Source organism: Lissotriton vulgaris, chromosome 7 (genome assembly GCF_964263255.1).
Source record: "Lissotriton vulgaris chromosome 7, aLisVul1.2, whole genome shotgun sequence".
Classification (NCBI taxonomy): Eukaryota; Metazoa; Chordata; class Amphibia; order Caudata; family Salamandridae; genus Lissotriton; species Lissotriton vulgaris.
In genome coordinates, this window is record NC_141695.1 from 726,977,540 (window position 1) to 727,001,940 (window position 24,401).

Genomic DNA, 24,401 nt, shown 5'->3' on the forward strand with positions numbered 1-24,401 from the left:
TTTCAAAGGGACCACATACAGGTTGCGAGCTGATGGGGAATGGACAATGGCTGCAGGAGCAGGGTAGCACACAAAGTGACTGTACAGGCAAGATGAGCAAGCACACAGAGTGAGAGCGTCAGACAGAGGCTGCTGAACTGACAGTGTCAGGTTGGCACAAACAGGGGCTGGCGGGGGCAGTAGACAAAAGGTAGATGCTGCATTGGAGAGGAAGGACCACAGAGGCGTGGGAAGTGCACGAATCATCAGATGGCTAACCAACACACCCTTTACCATAATTCAACACATTCACCATCATAAACCAACACAACCAACATCATGTGTCAACATACCCACCACCATAAATCTACATAACCAATATCAATTACTCAGACACCCAACAACATACACAAAAACAACACCTATACCTCCCACTCCTATCATCAGTCATCAAAATATCTACTGTGATATGTCAGCACAATCAAAGCATTATACAAATACACCCAGCTTCATATGTCCACACACCTATCATCATACTGCAACATACTCCCTACCAAACTATTGCACAACTCCCATCGTACACTGAACACACCCACATTCATACAATCCACATCATCTCAGAATACCCAGTATTAAATGGCGAATACTCACCATCATACGACAACGCACCCATCTTTTGTCAGCAATTATTCATCATTATATTTCAACACACTCAACATAATGTGCTAACACACTCCAACCCAACAGCCATCACACATCTACAAAACCCACCAGCATACCTCCACACAACCAGAATGATACACCAGACAATCATACAGCACATAAAGGAACATGAATTGCAAGTTAAGGCTAGTGTTGCTGGGCATAACGGGCCAATGTCCAGGGTTTTTGGTTGAAAACTTTCTTTTTCTTATTACAGTCAGTTTTCGCAACTGAAAAGCCATTTTTAAGTATCAATTTTCAGCCAAAATGTGTCCTTTTTAGTTTGCTTAAACATTGATGCAATTTCACAAATCTACATAGCACCCCACAATGAATTTGCATGTGAGGCTAAGTCTTAGCTTTGTCAACTTTCAGGCATATCCATCAGGGGTCAGAGGCCGCTCCTGGTTGGAGTGCTGCAGGGCGGTGGGGCAGGGCAGGGGCAGGGTGGGGGCAGGCAACCACGTAATACGGCCGAACGGTAAGTACCTAAATAAATAAATACAAAAAATTACATGCGCACGCTGCAACGCCAAATGGCGATGCAGCATGCGCAATAGAGTTGAAAATGGTAGAGAAATATTAGCAATTTCAAATTTAAACCAAATAATACAGTTTGCTCTCAGCTACAGCAAAAACGGTTCAAGATTATTAAACATGAATTGATATGAAGTAAAGGAATGCCATTACTTAGCTTGGTGTAAATCAGCAAATTTGAGTCTCAAAAAGGCAAGTATGTTTAAAGAGTTAATCAGCCATGGGCCTCTCTATATCTTGAGCCTTAGTCTGCGGGCCACATGTGAGCCTTGGATTGCCACCTGTCAGCATAACACACATTTTGAAAAATGTATAAATGCTAATAAATATCCAAATAAGCATTTCCACCAGGCATATGTTAGTGGATTTTTTGGCCTGAGAACAGAAGCATGTGTAGAATAATATGAGTGGAAACCTATGCGATGTATAGATTCCAAGCAAACTCTAAGGATTATTTGTGAATTCTCATGAAAGTGGAAATCTAAGCAGACTGTATGCAGAAATGCATTATGCATATATTTTCAACTTTTCAGCTACCCAATTGTTAATTGAGCCCCGTGTTTTTAATCAGATGTGGCAGGAGTTATGCTTTAGTGCTTATATTGATGCAACATCGATGGAAATATTGCGGCCATTTGATGGGAACACTTACATGGATCGAATTGTTTTACTTTCATGTTTTAACTTCAGGAAGCGAATCCTTGCCACAGCCAAGACTTGTTGCCTCCAAAGAGCTGTGCCAATGACTGTAGCATTACCAGTTTCAGAAAGTGAGAGCAGAGTCTGCTCCATTTCATCGTGAGCACTGTCATCTCTTCTTTCATCCACCTGGGCTTGACTAAAGACTCCATAGTCTGCAACGAGATAATTTATGTTTTTACAAACACATCAAATAGTTCCTTCATAGAGGAAAGTACTTGTTCTGTTGTACTAGGTTAAACCAGTCAATAAAGCGTGTCACACAACGTACCTTCAGAATTCCTTTTACGGCAATATAACATGCAACAGAATCTCAAACAGAATACATAGTTTCTTCAAGGAAATGAATACAGGATGTACATGTTTATGGGAGAGGGGTCCATATCAATGCTGTAGGGACTATGTTATGTGGACGGGCTCTAAGTGGAGCACCATCATTTAGGCCCCATCCTCTATACGTCATGTATATACATTTTATATGGTTATATACGAGATTTATATTCAACATGTGTTTTAACTTCATTAACATGCCTGGTACATTTACATTAATTAATAGTATTTAACCATCACAATCAATAAAAGTTTACATATAAGTGTATTAGGTTCATTAATACATTGATGCAATTATGTTCATTGCACATACACATCTACAAATATTTGTTTGCTTTTAATGATTTATAATATTGTAATATGAATTCATTTTGATTTTCAAGTCAATTTAGATTGACAATAGGCCTTTACCAAAATTGTTTGCTTTAGCACTGTCAGTATGCTGTTTTTTCTCCTCTCCAGGTGCAATATCATGTTTGTTGTTAGTTAGAAAAAAGCTTATTGTTATCCATTAGACTGCTGATACTAAGTCCTGGCAGAAGAAAGTTGGCAACAAACGTGGATGGGTAATAGTGAGAGAATGCCTCCTGTTCACAGTGCACCAGGGGATGCAACATCCAAGGCCAACAGATGTGCACCTATCAGTGTGGAGATCGGAAAATAGGGAGAATTTCGACTCATCTCAAATGCGGTGATTGGATTGGCTCTCAGTGGTGAGAGTAAGATATTGATGTTCTGGAAGTTGTTACTTGTATTTTTAATTGTTGTTTCATAGTTAGTTAGGCAGACTTCATCCTGAGATTGAGAGGTAATAGATCTCTCTCTCTATGCTGGGCTTCTCTGATTGTGAAGCTTCATGCTGAGCACTCTTCCCAATTTTCGAAACTTCTACTAAATTCCAACCCTGTGCTGACACCGTCTATTCTACCCTGTAGAATTCCCCTCTAGAAACCCCCATTAGAGTTTTTGTCTTAGGATATGCTCTGATTAGAAAGGGAGTTTCTTTACCAAACATCTGAGTGCATCAATCTGTTTACTTTCCATTGAGGCTGTTACTACTTTGCATGTCATTTGATTATGACTTAATATTACTGCCACACTTTGGTCTCCAGACTGTATTGTTATATCCGTTAAAGTTGTTTCTGCAGTACATATATATGTGTATTGGATTCATGTTAAAAAATAAACCTTTATGGTTGAAATAATGAATTCTTGGTCTTCATTTTGGAGGCACATCAGCTTCACAGAAACAAAATGAAATTCTGATGTTAGCTTCCTTACAACGCTTCAAGCCAACTAACAAACATCCATGCAACCAATGGGTAACATATTTGATGATATCACTAAGAGATTAACGTTCATATATCCACGCTTCATCGTTAGCAGTGAGGCAGAGGCTCTGTCCACGCGATATAGGACATGGCAATAAAATAGTGGACGTGTTCATGTCATGGGGGAAACATTATATGGTCATTTGAAGCAGCCTGCTGTCTTAAAGAGATTGTGGAACAAAAGTAGGTCAATGGGAAAAACACATAGTCAGAGAGCAGTAGGATGGTCTTTGTATTGCTGAGAATTAATGTGCAGAGTAAATTAAACATCTAGAGCAAGAGTCTCCAACCTTTTCTGCATCCAGAACTACTAATGTTCAATTAAAATTATCCTGAGCTACTAATATTATCAGTGTTGTAATATTAACCACTTTAGACAAGATTACATTAGTCGCCACCCTATAAAAGATTATCAGCCGTGCTCACCTCACGCATCAGGCAGGGTTGCCAGCAGTGATGTCAAAAAGACTTTGTCAACTTGGAATGCCTTTATGTAGCTAAAGAATAACAGTCATAGCTCCAGTGCTACTGGCACCAAGGCAATAATATTAGGAACAACTCTCCCAAATGCCTCATGATTTATCACTCAAATATCAGCTTTAAAATGATTTTTAAAATGTAACAATTTTTCTACAAACTTCATCTTATGAGTTCTGAAAAGACACACATTTATGTCTGCAATACATGATTGTCAATTTTAGGAATAAATATATTAATTCAACCAAGGAAAAAGTTTCTAATTTAGTAGGACAGGCTGCACACAGAGAGCTACTCACAGCTAGCTGGAGAGCTATGAGTAGCACATGAGCTACTCATTAGAGAGTCTGATCTAGAACATATATTCTACATGAACCCAGTGATGGCTGCCTCTGAGCAGGGGTGGTGAGGCAGGGGGGAGGGATCAAAATAAAAAAGGAGGACAGCTCCTCACACCATTATGGGGAAACTGCAAGAATCATTTGCTCAGCAAAGGGGGATAGAAACCTCTTGACAATAGAGAAAATCTCCTTGCTGTTGTTATTGGCCTGCGCAATCAGCTCTGCATAAAAATAGCTTTTAGCTTTCCTAATAGCAGTATAATAATCCCTCCGAGCTATACAGAGAGCAGACTTAGCGGCGGGGCAATACTCCTGATGCCAGCAATGCTCCAGTTTTTTTCACCCCAATTTCAGCTCCATAAGAGCATTCAAAAACCACGGCTTAGAGGGAGAAAGTATCTGTTGTCTATTGGAAACGGATTTGGCAATGGAGCCAACCCCCAGGCTAATCCAAGAGTCAAAGCTATTCACCGACCCTTCAAGATCAGGAGCAGGATCCTGACGCGCCTGTAACAAAGCCTCAGAGAGTGCCGGGAGATTGATCTTCTGGGGGCGGGAGCCAGGGGCAGACCAGGGGTGCGGGGTGACCTCCCTATGGCCCACAAAAATCTGATCAGATAATGATCTGACCAGGTAACTTGTACAGTTTCCATTCCAGATAGATCAAAGTTAGTGCAGACCAGGTCAATTAAATGGCCACCCGAATACGATGGCATCGTGACCCACTGGGTCAGTTGAGCCATAATAAATAAATCCAAAAGAGCCCTGGAATCTGAAACTTCTGGAGTATCCAGGTGAATGTTAAAGTCCCCCAGAAGTAAAAACTTGGAGAAGCGGAGAGCGCGAGGTACAATGACATCGTCCAGAGCTTTCAAAAAGCTCCAGGCAGGCCAGGCAGACGATAGACCAATGTGCCTCCCAGTGTGAAATGAAGAGATAGCGTAAAACTAAAGTCTAAGGCCTCACCCCCCACCAGCTCACCAGAAACTTTGCTGGTAAAAGACTAAGTATGGATGAAATTAGCGAATTCACAGTACGTGAATCAGCACAAAATCGAATTTGCGATACACAAAATCTGCAAATTTGTGCAAATTTGCAGTTTTTTTGCGTGTTCGTGGGGCGCTTTGCTTGTTCGCAGTTTTTTTTTCAGTGCAACGATTGCGAAGTTACCCATGCGGTCGAACATGGGTGCGGCCATCTTGTTTCACGTGTTTGCGTTGCTTTGTTTTCTTCTGCTCTGTGTCACTGTTATATTGCGAATATATGTTTTTCCCAAAGAGCAAGAATGCTGCAGATTCGATTACATTGCAGGTAAATTGATGTTTAAATAGCTTCTGTGATTGCAGGTGCCCGCTTGCTCAGTGGCATTGCTACTATGCTACCAAAAGAGGGGGGTTTCCTTTCTGTGGTTCTTAGATAATGTTTGTACAATAAATCTGACCAATAGAGTAAGACCCCTGTTGTAGGACAAGTATATAGTATCCTCAAAAACATATACCTTTAGACAAAAAGATGTATCCAAAATTTATCACATTTATTTAAAAAGAAAAAAACAAGCATTGGTATTCAGAATTTCAAACAATTACATGTAAACAGCAAAATACATACATATACTTATTCTTCCTAATATTACAGTAAAAATTATTTTAAAAACAAAATTTTAAAATAATTTTTGTTTGAAATTCTGAATACCAATGCTTGTTTTTTTCTTTTTAAATAAATGTGATAAATTTTGGATACATCTTTTTGTCTAAAGGTATATGTTTTTGAGGATACTATATACTTGTCCTACAACAGGGGTCTTACTCTATTGGTCAGATTTATTGTACAAACATTATCTAAGAACCACAGAAAGGAAACCCCCCTCTTTTGGTGTCACTATTTCCCAGTCCTTTCTGGGTTGCCTTGGGAAAACTCTCTTGTTTTTCGCATTGCTACTATGCTTACTTGTTTGCAACTTTTTGCTCATTTGAGCATAACTGCGTAATGCTAGAGAGACTAGACACTCAAGTCTACTCTAGTCCTTCCTTTGTACTCCTGCAGCCACTAAGAAGAGATAGTGGTGAATTGATAGGTTAAGTGTATTAAGACTTGTTATTTAGTAGTAGGACATTTTTTAGTGGTCTGCAATCATGATGATGGACTGTGTCTGTCACATCGCGTGCTGCTGAGTGCTGACAGTCGTAGTAGAACCTTTTGGTTGTTGGTTTAGTTAGTGATTTACATAACTTTCCAAGTAGACGGTCTGCGAGTCCTGTACTGTACTATCTATCCTAGTTGGCCAGATCAGGTAAGTCAATCAATACATGTTATGCAGTTGTTGGTAATTTGTTGCCCCGAGATAATTTTATATTGTGGTCAAAGAAATCAAATATTTCAAAAAAACAATCATCCATGTTTGTGTTTATTTCATGATCATCAGCACCTCCCAGGGGCAAGAGGACAACAGCGATGACTCCGGCGGGAACAAGGTGGGCAGGATCGGTCCTCTGCAGGCTCTTCTGCTGGCCCCAGTATGTTGTTCTGTTGTTCATATTAATAATTATACTTCCCTAACTTTTACAGGTCCTAATCATTCCAAATTGTTTCCTAATTCTATTTTTTACAAAATAGTCTTTGATCTTCTTGTAGACTGTTTCTACATTCTTATCCTGCCTCTACCATCACTCTCTGTGCTACTACTATTATTATGAGTAGGTCTGTGTAGGTAGCTAAGCTTGCCCAGTCGGCAAACGGTGTTAAACAATCCAGCAGTAGCTCTAGAGGCACTGAGTGCAGTCCTCTGGGTTGCCCTTGCAGTCTATTCCAGTCTTCTTAATGTTAGTGCTTTGACAATTTTCAACAACAAAATGTCAATGTCCACCAAGAATAAGCTAGTAGTTGGCTTTTTGATTTGATAGTAGCACATACCATACCATACCATACCGCTAGTGTTTCAGGGACTATTCTGCGCTTACAGAAGTATGGACAAGAGAAATAGGACATTGTTGATGATGGGTGCAGTTTGACTTTCCACATACCTCAGTCAGAACAGACGTTGAACCCCCAATCCCCTGACCGACTATCTAGTGTGTCTCACTCACTCGTGAACAAAAACCACACAGTGTTTTTTAGTTTTAGAGTTTTATTTTCAACAGAAAAATAAACTGTTATGAAAAAGATATAAAATAAATGAAAGAAATCAAATACAAATTCTATGTCTAAATGAATCACTTTGTTTCATGTAGCATCCTATATGTAATTTTGTAGAGACTTTAATGCTCAGACGTAAAGGAATATAGGTCAGTATAGAGGTTCCCCCCATTGTTTGCTGTAGATTGTCACTCCCTCCTCTAGACCTCAAAGTACCATAGGGAGTTCCCCGTTCACCTATGTCAGTACAACAAGAACAGTGACACAGCAGCGTAACACAAGTCTTCTTGACATGTAGGAGGATGATATTGATGATGGATCCAATCGATGGTGGGCATGAAATTCAGAATTGATTTGAAAATACTCATTGTTGTTTTTTTAAGCAGAATTACAATATCCTAGGATTTATCTAGCTGCCTTAAAATTGATTTGAGGAGGTTGCTTCCATCTTATCCTCCCCAGCAAGTATGTGGAATTATTGTTGTCATTTAGTCACACCTCAATGAAAACCACACAGCCTGAGAGAAGAGGGTTAGGGTTTGAAAATTGGATGGGAATGGGGTTTTCTGGGAAAGTTTTCTGGAGAGAGGGAAAAAACACAGCTTGGACAAACAACAAATGAAGAAAAACAAATCTTTTGATACAAAGATATCCATAAATCTTTTAAGGGACATAAAGGAAGTGCATGCATGAAGTTGTTTGCTAAATGGATGGTTCGGTTACTGAAAAGTAGTACTAAATACAACTTACTACATAGTACTAAACTAATAGATAGTACAGGGCTGCGGTTATTACGCAATTTCGCTCAGAGAGAATGACTTAGTAGTACATTACATTAGTTTTAAAAATAGCAAAGAAAGTTATGAAATAGCTGTAGGAATGAATTTGAAGCAGAGAGTCGCACTCATAGACGTTCACAACAACAAGTTATTTAAAAGATAAGGAGAAGTGAAGAGGATACTGTAACTGTATTTTGTTGTTGTCCTGTTCAATTTGGGAAGTTGCATGCATCCAGCCATCCCTCTTATTCGGGGTACTCCTCCATTCCATCTGATGCTCCGTCGATCAATCTTGGTGACCAGACACACTGTCCACTGCCTGAGTTAATGTTGTTCCCATGGCACAAGGTAAAAGCCGGCCTGCAAGTGTTGATGGGAAAACAGGAAGGGATATTAAAACAGCACTGAGAAAAAATATAAGGTATGATGTGTAGTGCAAAAATAACACTTTCAGAGGCGACAGTATTACATACAGGCATCATTTCTAAAGTGCGTACTCTGAGTCTCCTTTTCAAGGATAGTAACTAATTGCACACAGCAGGCCAAGGCCATGCAGACGGTCAAGGGAGGCACCACTGAGTGAACGAACCTGATGATGTAGCATACCTCTTTGACACAGACAGACAAAGCATATCTAATTTTATGCAGCAAGCCACATAGGCGCAATTTTACATGACCTGCTGTCTGGTCTCTGGCATACACTACACTGGCTTGACCACTCCCATACCACGACTAGACAGACATGTAGGTCTGCTGTGGTTGTTGTTGACTTTTTTACCTGTTGTTTGCCACTCACGAAACGACCATATGTCTTCCGTAAACAATGATGATGATCCATCCATCCCCGTGAGTGACTGTGTAAAGAATAAAGATATTATGTAATTTTGATCATCAAGACTCATCATCATCATGGTATAATGGCAAACGCAATGCAGCCAGTCACAGTCTACACACACGGTGAGTCCAAGGAAATTTTCCATATTGAAAAATGCAACGTATTGGCTGGCCCCTGCAGTAGAAGTTTAATTTGTATTAAACAAGGTAAAAGAGTACACTTGAGTTGCATTTAGTGTGTAAAAGATTACATAATAATAACAGAACACATAGATAGGAGGATTCACTTCATGCACAACAAACAAACAACAATTGCTTTCATCCGAGCCAGACAGCCAGTGTAGTCCACTGCATGCCATTTCATCATACCTGTTCCATTTTTGAGAGTATCTTATTCTTAAGTGAAGGGCCATAGGGCAGCCTCTCGTCTTGTGTCAATTTCAGAAGGTGCAGTCAGCCGCATAGTGAGTCATTCCAGTCCCACTTCTTTTGAGGGGACTCATGTACGAACTGAAGTGACAGTTTCTAGATTCTGCGTAATCCGGCCAGCTGCCTTGAGGGAAACAAATGGATAGGGGGAGTCTGGAGGAGGAGGATAGTGGAGCATGACTGAGTTGTGAACTTTTGAACTTCAGGAATGCAGACAGTGGCACCTTCAATATGCAAAATAAGACGAAGACAGTGCTGCTGATGGATTTGTTGTGATTAAAGTTTTGTTGTGCTAAAAGTTGCAAATCAAAGAAAGAGACACAGAAATAAAAGTCACTAAGGACGGAAGAAAACAAAAAGTACGTTTTTTCAAGCCTTGTTGTCATTGTCAGGGAAGTAGAGCTCGTCCTCAAACTCTGTGAATTGAATATGGAGTAGGTCAGCTAACAGAGAAGAGCTTCCGTCACCTAAGTCGGTGTCTTCTTCTTCCTGCATGGATTCACGTATTTTGTAATCTGGTGGTATAAAGTGCTGATTCATCTCGATCATTGTCAACCTCTCCTCATTTTTGGGCGAGAGGCGGGTCCTTTTTCAAGTGACAATGGCAGCAGTAGTACTGAAAACTCGTTCAGAAGACACGCTTGCGAGTGGGCAAGCCAAATAATTTATAGCCAGCCTGCAGAGCAGTGGCCAGTGAGGCCTTTTCCCATACCAATACACCAATGGGTCACAATCAATGTAGACCTCTGCTGGGTCATCCAGATAGGCCTGCACCATCCACTCAAAGCCCTCCAGGGGTGCTCCACTTTGCGTACCATGTAATGCCTTTGCATCAACACTGGAGCGAGCAACCCCTTGCTCCTTGCTGAGTTATCCAATCCGCTTCGGACAATATTATGGCTGGGCCTGGTGCAGGTGTTGATGAGGATACTCTTACTGCTGTCGGTAACAGCTGTGAGGGAAAGTGACTGCCTTCTTCGGGCACAGAATTGGACCTTGACTCAGGGTGGCCTGCTGTTTCAGTAGTACTTGTGGTGTTTCCTTCAATTTCCTGCCGCTCTTTTTCGAACAGAGTGGCTGACAGAGCTAGCCAATGTTTGTACTTTGAAACATCTTCTTCATCAAAAGGAATGAATACTTTGCTGGTCAGTGCCTTTTTGTACCGTGGATCCAGAAATGTAATGTTGTTCTGACTGTATTTTTTTAAGCCTTTCATTGTCAAGTAGGGAGCTTAATAAGCTCTCCACCAACTGACAGCTTGGAACGTTGAAGACACCGCCTTCAGTTGATGCTCTAGCATGCACAACAATGGGATAGCTTTGCCCAAACTACAGACCTCCCTGCTGACTTCACGGGTGAAGACCTCAAAAACACGAAGCATGTCTGTCAGGCTTTTAACTAGGTTCCATTCCTCCGGCACTAGCCTCATGTCTTTAATAGCAGCAGACCCCATGTGAATGCTATTGACATACTCATTGATTACCTTCTACTGCTCAAACAGACGCTCAAGCATGTAGAAGGTTGAGTTCCAACGTGTTGCCACCTCCTGGATGAGTCCTTTGACCGGAACTCTACGGCCCGGTTGAATAATCCTCATCTGCTTCCGGGCCTTAAAAGAATGTCTGAAATGTTTGCAGATTCTTTGGCAGGTGGCCAGTAACTTGCTGACTGAGTTTTCTTTTTTCAAGAAATCCTGACCAATAATGTTAATGCTGAGCGCCAAACACGGCACTCTGAAGTAGTCACCATCTCCTTATTGGCCTTAACTATATTTCTGCCATTTTCCGTGGAAACATAACCAACAATGCGACCTCTTGGCACCAGCCATTTAGAGACCTCACTCTTAAACTCCTCCAAAATGTTTGCTGCAGGATGAGATTTCTCCATGGCAAACATGGCTACTGTTGCATGTTACCGAGTAGCTTGAAAAATTGTGCCACTGTCAACACCTGCAGTCATCTTTTCTCTAACCCCTGCAAAAGAGACCCAGTGTGCAGTGATGCACATGTAATCCATGGCTTGGCAACTGGTCCACATGTCTGTTGTCATGTGGATAGTGTGAACAGCTCTCTTCTGCAAAGCTGACCCAATCACTTCCAGCACATCTTCATGTAGTGCTTGAACCGCAACTCTGGAAAAATAGGACATGCTAGGAACCTTCCATTTAAGGCAGACTGTTGCCACAATTTCTAGAAAACCCACCCTTCCATGAAAGAAAAATGGAGACGGTCCAGCGCTAGCATGTTAGCCAGCTTTGCGTTATACAGATGTTCCGTTGGGTGGTTGCGTTCAAATGGCGCCTCCGACCAAAACATGCTTTTAATGGTGGTCTGGACCGTTTTCATATGTGATGATGATGATCCAGACTTCTTCAACCCAGTTAGGCTTATTTACGTACTTTTTTGCATTGGTGTCTCTCCCAGACTCTTAGTGTGCCTCATACATGTTGCTGGGGTAGAGGGTGTGGGCGCTACCACTGCAATGCTGCTGCCAGGGGTACTGGGTGTACCAGAAAAAATGCCTGTCGCTTCTTCACTTCCCCCCTGCATGATCAGCCCCTCATCATCATTATCAGATGCAATATGAATGGATGCATTTGGATTTGTTGTACTTTTGGCTTCCTGGATCTACCTTAGGTGCGCCTCCCAAATGATATTGTGGTGTTTTTGGAGATAACCTCTCTGGCCTCCGGTACCATAGTTGGTACCAAGCTTACCCTGACTATTTACAGTTTTACAAATCGAACAAACAACCATGTATTCCGCCTTTTTGCTAACACTAAAGAAGTCCCAAACTGGGGACTGGAGATGTCTGCTGGTGGTGAAGGTGCTACTTTCAATGCCAAATGAAGTGGAGGATGGGCATGGCTGAATTTGACTCTGTTGTGCACTTACATCACCACTACTTGAGGGAATGGAGGTCGAGCTGGATGGAGGCCCCTGCCGGCCCTTTTGGTGAGAAAACATGGCAGCTGTAGGTCGTGTTGGTGTAGTAGTTAACTACGTTGGTGGTGGTACCAGTGCCATGCTGCCCACATCCCGCTCAGCAGCAATTCGGGATAGGGTCAAAATGTCTTGCTGCATGCCCGCTGGGGCTGGAGTGAAGACTATGATGACTGGCTCATCGTCAGACTGTTCATCAGCCGAAGAATACACCACTTCTTGTTCGTCGTCATCATCACCCATAATTGAAAGCCTTACGGGAGCCTCCCTTTTAGGCTTAGCTACCTTTGTCGGCTCATGGCGTGCCTCCCTCTCAGACTGCATTGGTGGGTTCCAATCAACATCAAGATCATCAGAAGGAAGGGGGCTTGAAGAAGAACTTGTAGTAGCCCTCCTTGACCTTTTTCTTGCTGGGGATCTGGAAGACAATGGATCATCATCAGGAGGAGTGGCTTCCTCGGATGATACCTCCGCTTGAATCTTGATTTCCTGGTAAGCCCCTACTTCTGGAGGAACAAGCATTGTGGGAAGGTGTGCCGCTCCATGCGCCTCTCCATGTGCCTCTCCATGCGCCCCTACATGCGCTTGTACTGATTGCACCTGTGGGTGTCGTTGCGGCTGTGGTTGTTGAACACTCGTCAGATGACTTACACCCTGCGTTGATTGGATGCTACTTTCTTGCGATGAGCCAACATCACTGGTTGATGGTGATTGAGCAATTAAAGTGGCTGCCTCTGCAGCACTCATGGCCTTGGACTTAACTTGGTGTGGTGGCACTGAGCTGCTCCCAGCTTGGTCTCCGGCGGACACCTCTGCTGCATGCATAGTTTTTTTCTCCCAAAAAAGGTGTCTGTGGGCACACCAGTCTCCTTGGTAGGTGGTGCCACGTGCTTCTTCTGCTCCTTCTTACTGGCAGTGGCACTGGCAACTTTTTTCGTAGAGGAGCTACGGCCACCCTTTCTTTGGCCCCGTCTCCTGCAGATGTCAGAACAGCAGGCCACAGTTGCACGAGTTGCAGATTTGTCTGTGGCCACACATGATGTCACGTGACGTTGTGCTACACACACCGCTGCAGGACTTCATCCTGGCACTGATGATGAACGATGACTGATGTGATTCTCTTGTGCACCTAAAAGCAAAGGAAGCCAGAGGAACATCAGTTAAATAAATGTTGCATATGTCGTGCTTCAAATCATATTTTCAACTAGGCATTGCATTTATTATTATTACAACAACACACCCAAAAACGGAAAGACACAAAATAAAAATTGCAATTCTAATCCAAAATGGATGTTTAAATTAATAGAAGAGAGACCACACAGAGAGAGTTGGTCCATGCACCACTGAGTCCCCCTGGGCATAATGGATGAAAGGCAAGCAAACACGGCAAACTGGGTGCATGCTTGAGCACACTGCCTGGCTTCACAATGGCCCCTTGACCCCCACCACATGGCCAGGCCCAGCCTGGACCAGGCCTCAAAATGGCCCCCACCCACATGGTCAGGCCCCAACATTACCCAAAAAGTTGAAAAACACACAAAAATCACCACAATCCAATGCCATCCATGCACTCAATTATGTTTAAATTCAAGAAACCCCACAGAAAGACTTGGTCCATGCACCACTCACTACCCCTGGGCATAATGGATGAAAAAAAGGCAAACTGGGTGCAGGCCTGAGCACACTGCCTGGCTTCAAAATGACCCCTTGATCCCCAGCCACATGACCAGGCCCTGCCTGGACCAGCCCTCAAAATGGCCCCCCACCCACATGGTCAGGCCCCAACAACACCCAAAAAGTTGAAAAACACACACAAATCACCACAATCCAATGCCATCCATGCCCTCAATGATGTTTAAATTCAAGACACCCCACAGAAAGACTTGGTCCATGCACCACTCACTACCCCTAGGCATAATGGATGAAAGCAAGGCAAACTGGGTGCAGGCCTGAGCACACTGCCTGGCTTTAAAATGGCCCCTTGACCCCCAGCCACATGGCCAGGCCCTGCCTGGACCAGGACTCAAAATGGCCCCCACTCACATGGCCAGGCCCCAACAACACTCAAAAAGTAAAAAAACACACAAAAATCACCAAATCCAATGCCATTCATGCCATCAATGATGTTTAAATTCGAAACACCCCACAGAAAGGCTTGATCCATGCACCACTCACTAGCCCTGGGCCTACTGGCTCGTGAGGCTTTACAGGCACCCCAACATTTTAAAATAAAGTTCCACGTATAACAGTAAGCTAAAATTCCATGACATAAATGAGATTTAAGTTCAACAAAACTCACAGAAACAGTTGTATCATGCACCCATGACTAACCCTGGGCGTACTGGATACTGTGGCTACCCACAATATATATTTTTTTTAAGTTGTGAAAAGGTTTAAAAATTGTAGTTGCAGCAACTGCAATACCCCAAACAAGCAACACCAACTTACTTGTAAAATCTCAAATCCAAAAGTGATCCAAAGTCCAAAAAGTCCTCAAATACAAATATCCAGCAGCAGCCACAAAAAGTAATCCTTCCAGATCCAGATCCAAATGAAAAGTGACCAGGACATGAACAAAGCACTGGAAGGAGCCTGCTGGACAGAAACAGGAAGTTGGAGACTCTGGGGCACATCCTTCCTCCCACCCCCTCCAGAAAATGGACTCCTTGCACAAAAAAGTGCAGCCAAATGTCAATCTGAGGAGTTATTCTGATCAAAATCATCATTTTCAGAAGGTTTATGCTGCCTGAGGTGGATTTCTTGTACAGAATTGCAATTTGTGCAAGTTCAGGAAAGCGAGTTGTTCAAATCTCCCGCCGGAAGTCATCTGCGCGCCCCATCTACGTGTTCGCAATTGTTTACTCCCGCGATGCGTGATCGCGGGCCCCTCATGACTTACTTGCGTTGTCAAACTCTCGCTGTGCAAGATGGCGGGCCGCAATGACATACTTGCGGTCTAAAAACTCTCGCGCGATTACGCAGCAAGATCCAAAATAGCGCAGCACACCCAAACCGGGAGGAAAAACAACTCGGCGAACTCAGAATCACGGTAAGTCAACGCCGCGCGTGCGAGATTGTATTTTTCAAGCGCGACCAAGCAAAAAAATCCGCAAGCTTGCGAATTGCAGATTTTTGGGCAAATTCGCGGGATTCGCGGACCGCAAAATTGCCAAATATCCACAAATTTCGCAAGCGGGACGGATTTTACGCCCATACTTATAAAAGACCAAGTATCCCTGAACACCACTGCCATTCCACCACCTCTCTCAGTTTTACAGTCAGCTTTGACGATTTTATAGCCCCTGGGGATAGCAAGTTCAACCACTGGAGCGCAGGAATCATTTAATCAGGTCTCAGATATAAATAAAACGTCTAATTTAGCGTCCAAGAGGAGCTCATAAATATCGTGTGCGTGCTTGACCATGGAGCGGGCGTTGATAGGCGCCACCTGAACTCCTGGTCTCACTCGCCACTTGGGGGGTAGGAACTGGAAGGTTTGTCTGAAAGCAAAATTTACAGGAAGTCTTAGAGAGGCTATGGAGGGCTACCCACTGCTTACCTCCTTTACATTTAGAGACATCCAGTGCCATGAGTTACTCACGGTTAAAGGTCCTCTTGCCGCCCAGAACCTCTTCCGAGGCACGGCCAGCGTGGCTGGCGCTGGATGCTCCTGGAGCACGGACGGGCGCTGACAGGCTTGCCTTTGGAGCGCCACCGGCACACCCGCTGTGCGCGTCCGGGAGGGCATGTGCGTTTTATGGTAAAATCCCTCCCCCAGCTACACCGCTGCCTAGGGTCCCACCAGGATCCGGGACTCCCAACAAGATGGCGCCCCCCCCTCCACTCAATCGGCACTAGAAGCTGCGGTGGACCAGGGCAGGGTAAGCACACCTCCTCAGGGTAGGTAAGAACCAAAGTGAAAGTGCTTTAATTAAAAAAGACAGGTCGCATTCAAAACATTAATGGAATCACATTAAAACATTGAACAGCAGCGCAACAGTGTAGTCAGCAGCAGTGAAAGAATGAGAGCAAGCTCGCAAACTGCCACAGAACGCAAACAGGTTGAGCAGGTCCTGCCACCACCTGCTCTAGCTGTCATCCCAGGCTAACCAGAATGACATTCATAGGTTAGTTGGTTGCACAACTGTGTGAACTTTAGGGACATTACAAGCTTCAGAGGCTTCCCTGCAACTGCCCAGCTGACCTGCTGCAACTGCACCTACCTGAACCCTGCTGTCCTCTGCTGGAATGAGTCCCTAATTGCCAAGAAGTGCCTTTCAAGTCTTGGCCCCTCAAAGGATACAGCTCCTAAAGAAAAGGTGAACATCCTGAAGTATTAGGCTCCTCGCAACTGAAAATGGGACTGTTTGCGGCAAACAGCAACACAAAATCTGCACTTCATGCTATAGCAACGACAGGCCAGGATGGACCCCAATGCAAAGCTATAGCAAGAACATTCCATGATTACTAACAAGCTCTTCATGCTACAGCGATGACCATCCTCGATGTTTGACCTGCTCTTCATGCTACAGCAATGACTGTCAATGATGCTCCACCTGCTCCTCACAGCCTCCTCCAAAGCGAACAGAACTTTTCGTGCCATACTTTAATGAAAACTGGAAATGTTCGGAATAAAAACTTGTGGCTTTACCCCAATTTAATGTGACCAGGTGACCATGAGTGGTGCTTTTTGCTCTTGGGTACAATGTTCACTAAAAACTTTCAGATTGAATATATCCAGTTCTACTGATCGGATTTTTGTTGTTCTGGTATAATCCTATTTATAAAAATATCCTACATTTTTCTAAATAGTTTTGAGATTTGCCTTGCGTTTTCATTTCAATTAATTATTGTTTGTGTACTGCATAAATACTTTGGGCCTCATTACGTGTATGGCGGTCCCAATACTGCTGGATTTGTGGTGGCTGTTCAACTGTTGCCTCCTCAGCGGTCTGACTGCCCTATTATGAGTAGCATGGTCGAACCTCCACAAAACTGCAGCAACCGACAGGATCTTTGATCCCACTGTGGTCAGAACTGTGTCAGCCTATGGAGTTGGCACCACCAAGGCAATTATGAGCTGCCTTTTTACTGACCGCTTCCTGGCAGGGACCTGGCATGAATAGGTCAGCTGAAAGGCAGTGAAGGGGCCCCACATAGGGCTCCCATGCATTTTAGCCCACTGGACATTGTGGCTGGGGGCACATGTTGTACACCTCCATGTCAGCACTGTCATGGGTGCACTGTGTGCCAGGCATGACATGGTGCATGGCAACAATGCATACACAAGAGTGCATGCACTGCAGTGTGGTGGCATTGCCTTCAGGCTTTCCCTGTAAACTGAACCCTACCACCGCCACAAGACCAGCACAGTCCCACTGCCAGTCATCTCGTACTGCGGTGCCTGGGATATCACTGGCTTGTTGGCGTTCCTCCAACCACTGGGGTAGCGGGCTAGCAGTTGGATCCACAAGGTCATAATTATGTCGTGTATGTTAAAGAAACAATGGTTCACTGGGGTATAAATCTCCATAACAAAGTGTAAGAGTCTGCCGTAGTTCGAAGACAACAAGCATTAACAACTTAATTTCACCAAGGCATATAATAAACAGGCTGAAAACAGAGAAATTGTCCTGCAATAAATGTACTCATTGCATATTATAAACAATGTAGTACTTGTCATCTAAGAAAGTGATCTGGTGCTCATGATAAGTGAAAAAGAGGTGCAGTGCAAGGTGCTAGATGAAACAGACCCACATTCATCACTATTAAAAAGCCATATGTCTCCTATATGATAGAAATATTTCACTGTTATTGGAGTCTATATAAGTCTGGGGTTGATAGAGCAAGTATTCGCATGTGACGCGACTTGCTTATATCAAGAACCTCGAATAACATTAATGAAACTAACTCAACAAGTTTTGTCTTTCTAATAATGCATTTTACACTACACAGGGGTGTCCCAGTGACGCTTGCCTATGTGTCTACTTATATTAATGAAGCTTGCAAATAACAGGGTTGCTGCTTTGCGGGAATCTAGTCTGCGCATGCGTCGGTCATACACAGAAAGCCCTTCAATCTTTGACCAGATTTTGAAAAAGTGTCTTGAATCCTTGGTCCTACCTAGGGAATCAGTGCTGATGCAATACATAGACGACCTCTTAGTGGCGTCTAAAAGTCAGAATGACTGTGTTGTTGACACTATTGCCTTACTGAACCATTTAGGGGAAGGAGGGCATAAAGTATCTCCAGACAAATTACAGTTCTGTACCACTTCAGTGAAATATCTGGGGCACCAGATAGAGAAAGGTTCCAGGAAAGTAACCACAGAAAGAATCAGGATAATTAAAAATATGCATCTACCCTGTACTCAAAAAGAGATCAGAATGTTCCTTGGGGTTGTAGGATACTGTAGACAGTGGATTGTGGGATTTGCAATTTTAGCAAAACCGTTGATAAAAATGACCAAGAAAGGAGCAAAGGACCCAGTAGAGTGGGATGAAGAAAGCATGTCACCCTTTATAAAATTACGAGACAGTCTGTGTGCTGCTCCTGCATTGGGAATGCCAGAATACTTGAAAGAGTTTGCACTGTTTTGCGACACAGGCGACAATTGTGCATTATCAGTTCTTACCCAAGCGCATGGTTTGACTAGACGTCCTGTGGAATATTTTTCTGCCACTTTAGATCCAGTGGCTGCTGGATTACCTGGATGTCTGAAAGCAGTAGCTGCAACTTGCATAGAGTCTTGAACAAAGTGAATTCATCGTCATGGGACATCCAGTAACTGTGTATGTCCCACATGCAGTTGTAATCTTACTGACCCGAACTAAAACCCAGTATCTCACTCCTAGTCGGCTGACTAAGAATGAAAGGATCCTGGTGGGTGCAGCAGATGTGACCATTACTCGCATAACTTGTTGAATCCAGCTACCCGATTGCCTGATTCCCTCATTGCAGAAGCGAAAGGAGCGGTCGAGCATGATTGCATAGACCTAACTGAGTTCAGTACAAAACCACGCCCAGACATTAAAGAAACGCCCTTACTTATTGACTTATTGAAGATTACCAACTGTTTGTGGATGGCTCATGTCTAAGACATGAGGATGGTGGCTTAAGTGCTGCTTATGCAGTGTGCACATTAGAACGTGCAATAGAAGCATCCTGTTTGTTTGGAGTCAAGTCTTCACAAGTGGCCGAATTGATTGCATTAACCAGAGCCTGTAAAGCTGGGATAAATAAGAAAACAACCATATATACGGACAGCCAGTATGGCTATGGGGTTGTGCATGATTTTGGCCAATTGTGGCTGCAAAGAGAGTTCCTGACCTCTTTAGGTACTCCGATCAGGAATGGGAAGGTTGTAAAGGACTTACTGGAGGCGATCCAGTTAGCAAAAGAATTGGTTGTGGTCAAGTGTGCTGCTCACAAATCTGGCAATGACGATGTGACAGCAGGTAATCGATATGCTGACCAACTAGCCCAACATTGTGCATGTTATCGAATGTCAGTCAACATCAAGTTGGGGGGATATGGAAACAGCTGCCAACTTATGGTGTTTGAGGATGTGCAATCATGGGAAGAACTGGAAGAATTGCAAAATGCAGCAGGACCAAAGGAAAAGAAAAGGTGGAAAAAGACTGGTTGTCGGGAAAGGAGTGAGGATGGTGTCATGGTTTACACTGATGGTATGCCTGTATTGCCTGACAGCTTGCTTGCTCCTATGGCCCAGCTGATACATGGGAATACACATATAGGCAGGAACGCTATGGTTCATGTCTTTAGTGAGGCATGGTACAATTCAAAATTCAGGAACATTACGGAGGCACTTTGCCAGAGGTGCTTAACTTGTCAGCAGTTCAATCCTGGAAAGAAAACAGTAGTTACACCAGGTACAATCGGGAAAGCAGAAGGTCCTTTTGTCAGATTACAAATTGACTTTATACAGTTGCCCCTCTGTAAAGGAATGAAGTACGTCCTTGTCATTGTCTGCTTATTTTCAAAATGGGTAGAAGCTTATCCTGCTAAGAAAAAAAATGATGGCATCACTGTAGCTAAATTGTTGCTGAGGGAACTGATACCTAGGTTCGGTTTTCCAGTTACAATTGAATCAGACAGAGGTGGGCATTTTCACAATGAGATAATAGAACAGCTCTGTGCAGCATTCAAAATCACCCAAAAATTGCACTGTGCATATCGCCCAGAGGCTTCTGGAGTGGTAGAACAAATAAATGGCACTATCAAATCAAGATTAGGAAAGATGTGTGATTCTACTGGAATGAACTGGATAGACGCCTTGCCCCTTGTCCTGATGGGAATCAGAAGTATTCCAGATCGGAAGACAGGCCTAAGCCCCCACGAGATACTGATGGGAAGAGTAATGCGACAAGCATGGGTGCCAGGACACAAACTGCTAAGCATTTCTGATGATTTGGTGCTAGAGTACTGCAAGCAACTGGGTGACCAAGTGCGTTCTATCTCTCACCAGATTGGGGAATACGCCATCTCCAGGCCAACAACTCCAGCCCATAATCTGAACCCAGGGGATTGGGTTGAGCTAAAGAAACACACTCGATCGAGTTGCCTTGCACCGAAGTGGGGAAAACCGAGACAAGTGATTCTTGTTACCACGACAGCGGTGAAGTGTGTGGGTGTCCGAAGTGGATCCACGCCAGTCATACCAAAAGAGTGACTGAAAACAAAGAAACTGATGCTGAAGGTTGTGCAGCGGAGGGGTCTCCTGACGTTGGTCCTGAAGTAGCTGGTGATGAGCAACCAAGCACCAGTCAAGACGAGTGGGTCCCAGTAATTGATCTGGCGTTTGATCCCATAAGAACCCGAAGATACACCTATTTAGATAGAGAGTGGAATAGTGAGGACGAGACAGGAATAGAAAAGGATAACCAGATTATTAAAATTCATTTCAGATCAGACAATGAAGAAGGACAAACAGGGACAGAACTAGCTATTGACACGCCTCCAAGAACTCCTGAAATTGAAAAGGGACAAGTAGGAAATAGAGCAAAAGTTCGAGCGGAAGAAAATCTAGGGTTAGAAGTGTTTGAACAGGATCAGATAGAAATAGATAAAAGTGTTCAGGAAGAAGAAATTGAAACAAAACAAAGCCAAATCCAACATACACCTGAACAAGGCCAGCTTAATGACCAGGCAGAAGAAGAAGAGTTAAGACCTGGAACTAGTCAGATAGGTAGGGAACAAGAAACCATCTAAGCAGATGTACCACAAGTGAATGAAAATAAAAGATCACTAGACGAAGGCCCAGTAACAGTGCCAGTTAAAAGGTTCAAGAAAAGAAAAGTGAACCAAGATACATCAAAAGACTGAGACTGAGACTGAAAACTTTAGAGGAAAAGCTTGAGGACAGAAAAAAGGCTGCTAGTGAAAAGGAGAAATCTGGAATTAAGGCAAAGAGAAAAAGTGCCCGACTAGGAGACAAAACAGTAAATATCAGGATCCTGAGTGGACTTTTCTGAAGATCTTGATATAAGTGACGATAGTGAAGAAGAGGTGATTGCCATTCAGAGCACCAAAGAAGAAGAACCGACCTGAAGTCGCTCGGTGTAAGAATTTGGATAAAGTTACAAAGAGAGGTTGAAAACTTCTCTTTAGCCCAAGATGTCTGATTCCAGTGTAAATGGAAGACCTAGGCGTAATTGGTGTAAAACGTGTTGTCAAATATGTGTATGTAGTGTAGCATTAATTGTAATACTTTGGATAGGATTGACCATAACCATTCCTTCTATGATGAGCGAGAACCCGAGTCTGCACCCCAATAATAATCTACCGGATGACACTGTGGAATCACATACTAGAAACACTCCAAAAGTTATAGATGCATTAGACAGACCCCTCAGATTGAAACGGAGACAAGTAGACTTAGAAGCACCAGATGAGGAAGACTTACACTTCAATAAAATCCGGAACAAAACTCACCTAAATGTTTTTACAAATCTATTAGTACATTATGTAGAGACAATGGAGATAGATGACTGTTATGTTTGCTTAAAACTACCTACTTCAGTAGCTGAAGGTGTGACTTATCACCACTTACCCTTGACCTATGGAATTTCCTGTAGTATATTGACTAGCCTATTCTACAGAAGAGGACCGTTACAGTATTACTACTCAAACTTTGACGTGACTTTTTCAGAACTTCCTGTTCGAAGGACTCTGAATCCTGTACATACGACTAGAGATGTAGCTAAATATATGGGTGATTATTTTCTAACTGTAGGAAAAATTAACATAGATGATGCACACAAGAATGACCTGACTTGCTCTCTACATGAAAAGGAGAAAGAATTTTTAGATATGGTAGAAAAAAGAAGAGAAAGCTTCCAAAAGAAAGCCAAAGATAAAGCTCAGAAAGTTCCTAAATGGGCAGAAAATATAGACAGTACCTCAAATGGTAGAAAAAATGCTTCTTTGTTGCTGGATTTCGAAAAGAAAGGGAAGCTTTGTCTTCATAGAGAAATGACTAGCTATTATAATAACATATTCATTGGTTCCAGTGAATGCGAACATAATTACAAGGTAATTGGGGGTTGGGGATTCAAAGATGGGTCAGAGCCTGTGTTCCCTGGAATTTATTTTATATGCGGAAACAAGGCTTACTTCAAATTACCGGACCATTGGTACGGAAGTTGTTACTTTGGTATTGTCTTTCCAAAGATATACCATGTAGGGAAGAACACTGGAAACATTGAAAAGACTAACAAGTTAGCACGCACAAAGAGAGAGAGTGCTGGAGAAATAGTGGGAGATATTTTCAGCGCATTGATACCTGCAGTGGGAGTTTCTCTGAACACACACAGAATTTGTAAATTGTCAACGGTAGTGGATCGGTTATCTACTGACACTGCTGGAGGTTTCCTGATGGTCAATACCGAGATGGTTGCGATCAGATCTATGGTTTTACAAAACAGGCTTGCTCTTGACACCTTATTAGCAAAAGAGGGCGGAGTCTGTTGGATGTTGAAAGCGCAACATTGTTGCACTAACATACCTGACAAAAGTGTAGGAATCGAAAGGTATGTGAAAAATATTAAAAATTTGGGAAAAGAGCTCAAACCACAGGAGGTTGACAGTGCCTGGAAGAGACTAACAGATGGTCTTTCCTCTGTAGGTCATGGTTTACTAACTTAGGGAAAAGTCTTTTGAGTAAAATATTGTTGCCAATCATGGGTTTTAGTATAGTAGTGTTTCTTATATTCATTTGCTGTAAATGTCGCAAACATCAGAAAAAGTACACTGTGAATAAGAGAGGAGTGAAGAGGAATGTGGATGAATTGGAACTGGAAGAACTGAATAATCAAATTTATAAAAAAAATGAAAAATTCTCACCCTAATAAAGAAATGAAAGAGAAAATGAATCGAATGATTGAGGAGATTGAAATGCAAGAAATGTGACAAGTTGGCATCTGGTTCCAGTTATGGTGATGATAGTAAATATCATTAAAGAGGGGATTGATAGAGCAAGTATTCGCATGTGACGTGACTTGCTTATAATAAGAACCTCGAATAACATTAATGAAACTAACTCAACAAGTTTTGTCTTTCTAATAATGCATTTTACACCACACGGGGGTGTCCCAGTGACGCTTGCCTATGTGTCTACTTATATTAATGAAGCATGCAAATAACATGGTTGCTGCTTTGCGGGAATCTAGTCTGCGCATGCGTTGGTCATGCCCACGTGATGGAACGCACTCGCAGTTCTGGAGGGAACTTGTCGCTCATGCGCAGTAATGCTAAAATGGCCGCTTTGTTTCTCACATGCTCCGTGCTTGCACTGTTGCTTTGGCAAAGCCGTTTCTTCTGCTTAACTCCTAATGCTATAGTTATTATAAAGTAAGGGATGTAGTATAG

General features: G+C 43.0%; 1 protein-coding gene across 2 annotated transcripts in view; it reads right to left on the reverse strand.

Annotated features, from left to right (window-relative positions):
- Positions 1 to 24,401, reverse strand: part of LOC147702338 (ATP-binding cassette sub-family A member 9-like) — a 1,822,583-nt gene that overhangs the window by 1,107,158 nt on the left and 691,024 nt on the right. For both annotated transcript variants that reach the window (XM_086930970.1, XM_086930969.1), the window contains exon 18: positions 1,871 to 2,072. In XM_086930970.1, the coding sequence (XP_086787096.1) occupies positions 1,871 to 2,072 (202 nt within the window). The remainder of the gene's footprint in view (positions 1 to 1,870; positions 2,073 to 24,401) is intronic.